The sequence below is a fragment of the Austrofundulus limnaeus genome, unplaced genomic scaffold (assembly GCF_001266775.1).
Source record: "Austrofundulus limnaeus strain Quisiro unplaced genomic scaffold, Austrofundulus_limnaeus-1.0 Scaffold122, whole genome shotgun sequence".
Lineage (NCBI taxonomy): Eukaryota > Metazoa > Chordata > Actinopteri > Cyprinodontiformes > Rivulidae > Austrofundulus > Austrofundulus limnaeus.
Window position 1 is genome coordinate 197,289 of NW_013952524.1, and position 5,020 is coordinate 202,308.

Genomic DNA, 5,020 nt, shown 5'->3' on the forward strand with positions numbered 1-5,020 from the left:
TATATATATAGTGTACCCTATTTTTTAATGGAAAACACATCTTTATTTTCTATCTTGTTCACTGGTAAAAAATTTTTATTTTTTAAACAAAATTAATAAAGTGCACCTAACCTAACTCCAATCTGAAAACATTAAATCACAAACACTAGATGTGTATTGACCTTTTGGTTCATCCCCACAGTACCTCCTGACCAGCCACGCCTCACAGTTACCAAGACGACCACCACATCAATCACATTGTCATGGATACCTGGAGACAACGGAGGGAGCTCCATCAGAGGTGAGAGTGTCACACTGACAACTCACACAGCAGGCAGAGCTAAACCCAGAGTCTGATCACTGTCAAACAGAAAGGTGAAAGTTCACTTCCTGTCTGCTGTTTGTGCTCCACCCACGTCCACTTCACTCCAGCTCTGCTGGTCTCTGCTGGTCCAGCACAACGCTCAAGTCCTAAAAGCTAGATTAAAACATGGGAGAAAAGATTAGGTCCATTTAAGTGAAAGATTAAAGCGTTCCATCTTAAAGGCCAATCACAGAAAGGCTGTTTGTGGTGATTTATCATCGCTGTTAATCAAGCAGCTCCTGTCTTCAGAGATGCAGCTGCAGTAGAAKCTCTTTGAGATACCTACGGTACTCTGTGATATTTGTTTTCCTTTCCTGTTCATAGTGTAATTCATCACTGAGCGCACACGCACACACTTACACACACACCTGAGATTAATATTGTCTATTTGCAGCCTTGTATGTAGTGTGCTTCAGAGATGACTGTTTTGCTTGGTTGGTCACCCTGTCCTCAAACTGTCAACACAACCCTTTTGATTAAATTATGTAATCTTTCTGTTCATTTGTATTATTTGCAGAGTAGCTATGTGCTGAGAAAAAAAAGTAAAAAAAAAAAACATGGCATACTCTTTCCTTGTTCGTCTGAGTGGATAATACAGGTTTTTAGTGGGTAAAACTGACATATTAATCTTTTCCATATTTTCTTACCTTCAACAACTCTGGTTTAGGGTTTTCATGTAACCACAAATAAACATATATGTAGATTTGTTACTTTCAACAGATTTCTACAGAATTAATAAAATTTTACATATCTGTATTTCCGAAAAGTCGTATTCAGTTGTTACTGATTCAGCAATCACTCATTCAGTTTAACATTGTGTTGCAGAAGTCATTGAGAACCTTACGTGTTAAACTCATTCTATAGATTTACCTTTGTTTATAAATATATTACAAGGAAAATACATTGCAGTTGCTTCAGAACATTCAAAATCATTGTTCTCTTTAAAACTCCACAACGTTCTTGTTTTATTTTTTTTCTTGTTTGTTTTATGTTTTTTAGTTATGGTTACATTCTGCTGCTTTTTGATTTTACCTAGCCTTTTGCTACTTTTAGCTTTTAGTTACCATTGTTGTTTTAGTTTTTATCTTGTTGTGAGCTCGTTGGAGCATCTGTTTTGCTACTTTTTGTTTTTAGCTAGACTTTAGCTGTTTTTAGTCACTATTTTTTTTCGATTCTACATTTATAACTATCCTTTTGCTACTTTTACTTTTAACTGGCCATTCTGCTACTTTTAGCTTTTGGCCAGCTTTTTACTTTTGATACGTTTAGTTGACCCTTTGATACCTTTTAGCTTTTAGTTTGCCTTTGYTACTTTTARCTGGTCTTTTGCCACTTATAACTTTTAGCTAACATTTRTGTGTTTTCTAGCTTTGCATCTCCTTTAACTTTATCAACTCCATTTCATCTTTTGCAGATGCAGTCATCCAGCACTAAATATTAACTTGTATTTTCTCAGAAAAGGCAGTTTCTGTATTTTATTTTGAAATGTTTTAAAATTTCTGTTTGCCTCATCTCCCATCTCTAATCCCTCTTCTCTCCTCCCTCTCAGGTTACATCCTGCAGTACTCGGAGGACAACAGTGAGCAGTGGGGGAGTTTTCCCATCAGCCCCAGTGAGCGTTCGTATCGTCTGGAGAATCTAAAATGTGGCACGTGGTACAAATTTACCCTGACAGCCCAGAATGCAGTGGGTCCTGGACGCATCAGTGAGATCATTGAAGCAAAGACTCATGGGAAAGGTAAAACATTTGGCACAAGGGATTCAATTTATCTTTTCATTTTTATGCGTCTTGAAGCTCAGAATGCAGAAGATTTTAGGAATGTTATGTTGTTACCTGAGACCTGATGAAGTTCTACCATCTGTTCTTGTCTCAGAACCTCAGTTTGCCAAAGAACACGAACTTTTCACCAGCATCAACTCCACCAGGGCGAGGCTGAACCTGGCTGGCTGGAACAACGGCGGCTGTCCGATCACATCCTTCATCCTGGAGTACCGAGCYGTGGACTCGCCCACCTGGACCACGGCTCAGCGCACCTCGCTCACCAAGAGCTACATCCTGTACGACCTGCTGGAGGCGACATGGTACGAGCTGCAGATGAAGGTCACCAACAGCGCCGGCTCGGCAGAAAAGCGGATCACCTTCGCCACTCTCAACGCTGACGGAAGTGAGTTGGGCACAAAGGGACGTGCAGCAAGAGCAATTTTCCAAATGTCATAAAATGAACTTTAATTTCAAACAGTAGAACGTAATTTTATTTATTCACCAGGTCAAAATAATCTCTGTCCTGTTTTGAGAACATGTGTCAATAATTCGTAAAAGAAATGCTGCATGTTAGATTGTCATATGTGCATGCATGTGTGAAGGTTGACATGAAACCATACTGAGACTCAAATCCTCCGCAGTCTCCTCATAACCTGGTACCTGTTCTCTGTTTCCGTTTCGACAAAGGCACCATCCCTCCGCTGCTGAAAACAGGAGACCCCATCTCAGACAACATGTCAGGCAGTGGAGGTCTGAAGATGGTGGTGACCATCACGTCCATCCTYGTGGTCGCTGTGCTGGTTTTTATTATGCTAATGGTGCTAAAAAGGAGGAGGAGGGAACAGAGGCTGAAGAGACTCAGAGGTATGTTACAAATTAATTCTTCTTACATTAGTTTGTAAAACATTTGTTGTATTATTTGATGAAAAAAAAGTGGACTATATTTTCTTTAGTCTTTACAATATTGGGTCAGGTCTTTTGAATTGGGGCTTTGTGGAAATGTTATCCATTTTTTTGCTCCATATCTGTGGTTGGGTGAAGGGGAGACTTGCATCCCTCTCCCCAACCACAATCTCCAGCTTCTCCTGGGGATCCCAAAGCTTTCCCAGGCAGGGGACGACACAAAGAAGAAAGATTACGTACAATTAAATCAAACGTTATAAATCGACTTGAGCAACCTTTGGTTTGGAGAAAGAGTTCAATTCTGAAGAGACTGATGAGCTAACTGCTATTAGCCCAAATAAGGCCAAGATCAGCTTCCATCTCAAACCTATATTTACACTCAGTCTCACATTACACAATATTTACATATAAATCTTTGATTATTTGTGAGTGATACAGCATCAGCTAGCTAAAGTATATCTGGTGCAGTCTGGGTCCTTTCAGCAGGACTTTAATAGTTAATAAACGTTGTTATAAAACTTTACACTGCCGTCAAAGTCATTGTACACAGTAGTTTTTATAGCTCAAACAACCTTTGTATATACCTCAGAATATTTAGATTTTAGAGATGTGACAGTGTTTGGACTAGCAATTAGTTCATGAATCTGGTCAGGATTAAGCTCAATTTATTTTCAAACTGATGTTTAAGATCCATCTTTGACTGGTAAGATATGACTTATATATTATTTGTCCATAAAGCTCGACTTTATGCACATTTATGTCCATTATGCTGATTTTTAAAATGTCAAAATGCACATTAAGTCTGTAACATATCCAGATGAGGTAATAATTCTTTAAAAGCATTAGAGAGAGCATCTTTCAAAACAGCCAAACTAATAATGCTGATACAGTTTATTCGTTGAGAAACTTAAATATGTGWTTGTATGTGTGTTATACAATGCTATGGTACCTTTAAAGTACCATTTTTTCAGGGGACTCCTCAGTGCTTTAAGAGAATTCCCATGGCTCTACCTTAACAACATGACACCAGTTTATTATAGCGTTAACCATGTCTTTGCTGACTTTTCAGATGCCAAAAGCCTGGCAGAAATGCTGATGAGGTATGTATTCATAATCTTAATTTGTGCACACTCCTTTCCTTTTAGTCAGAGCATAAATCACGCTGTAGACTGAAGTTACAGCACCTTTCAGTAAAAATCAAATGTATTGCCTCTGGGCTGTCCTTTTTTTGCTTTTGTACAGCTTCTTATCAACTTAAGTGGACCTGAGTTTGCATTTCTGCGATACAATGCARCGCCACACCGCTGAGTAGTGATGTRTTTTTTCTCATCTATTTCAGTAAGAACACACGAACGCCCGACACGGTCAACAAGCAGCAGCAGACTTTACGAATGCACATCGACATCCCCAGAGCTCAGCTCCTCATCGAGGAGCGAGACACCATGGAAACAATCGGTGAGACGCTGGAAGTGAGACCTCTGCTTCTTGGTCATCATCTGCTTTAGTACAGCTTCAACCCTTCTTCCTCTCTTTTAGACGACAGGTCCACTGTGCTGCTGACAGACAATGACTTTGGGGAGACTAATAAGCAGAAGTCTTCCACGGTGACGCACACGGTCCACTACCAGTCTCTGTCCCAGGCCACTGGGCCCCTGGTGGACGTGTCCGATGCTAGGCCTGGAACCAGTGAGTCCCACCACCGTCAGTGCTCAACATTTTTTTCCTTTACTACTAACACTRGTTCTGTTCTGTCTTGTTTTAGTAACACTAACCAAAAATTGTCGTGTGCATTGAACAGTGTTTGTTTAATGTTTGGCTCTTTGTTCTGGTCCTATACTCTGTTTATATTAATTAAAGAACATCGACACAAAATGCAACCAAAGGCCACCTAATGTAAAATCATCTTATGATGGAAAATGACAAGAGTTATAACTGTCCTGATGCATCTCAGTAATCCAGTTAAAAAATCAAAAAGAAAAAAATTGTATAGGTCCTCTGGACGGGTTCTTCTC

At 39.6% G+C, this 5,020-nt stretch overlaps 1 protein-coding gene across 1 annotated transcript in view; it reads left to right on the plus strand.

Annotated features, from left to right (window-relative positions):
• LOC106522149 (Down syndrome cell adhesion molecule homolog) overlaps positions 1 to 5,020 on the plus strand; it is a gene marked incomplete at its 3' end in the record, with an annotated part of 155,510 nt that overhangs the window by 145,460 nt on the left and 5,030 nt on the right. The window contains 7 exon segments of the mRNA XM_014015011.1: positions 182 to 280; positions 1,893 to 2,081; positions 2,218 to 2,508; positions 2,793 to 2,969; positions 4,078 to 4,108; positions 4,348 to 4,463; positions 4,545 to 4,694. Coding sequence (XP_013870465.1) covers positions 182 to 280; positions 1,893 to 2,081; positions 2,218 to 2,508; positions 2,793 to 2,969; positions 4,078 to 4,108; positions 4,348 to 4,463; positions 4,545 to 4,694 — 1,053 coding nt within the window.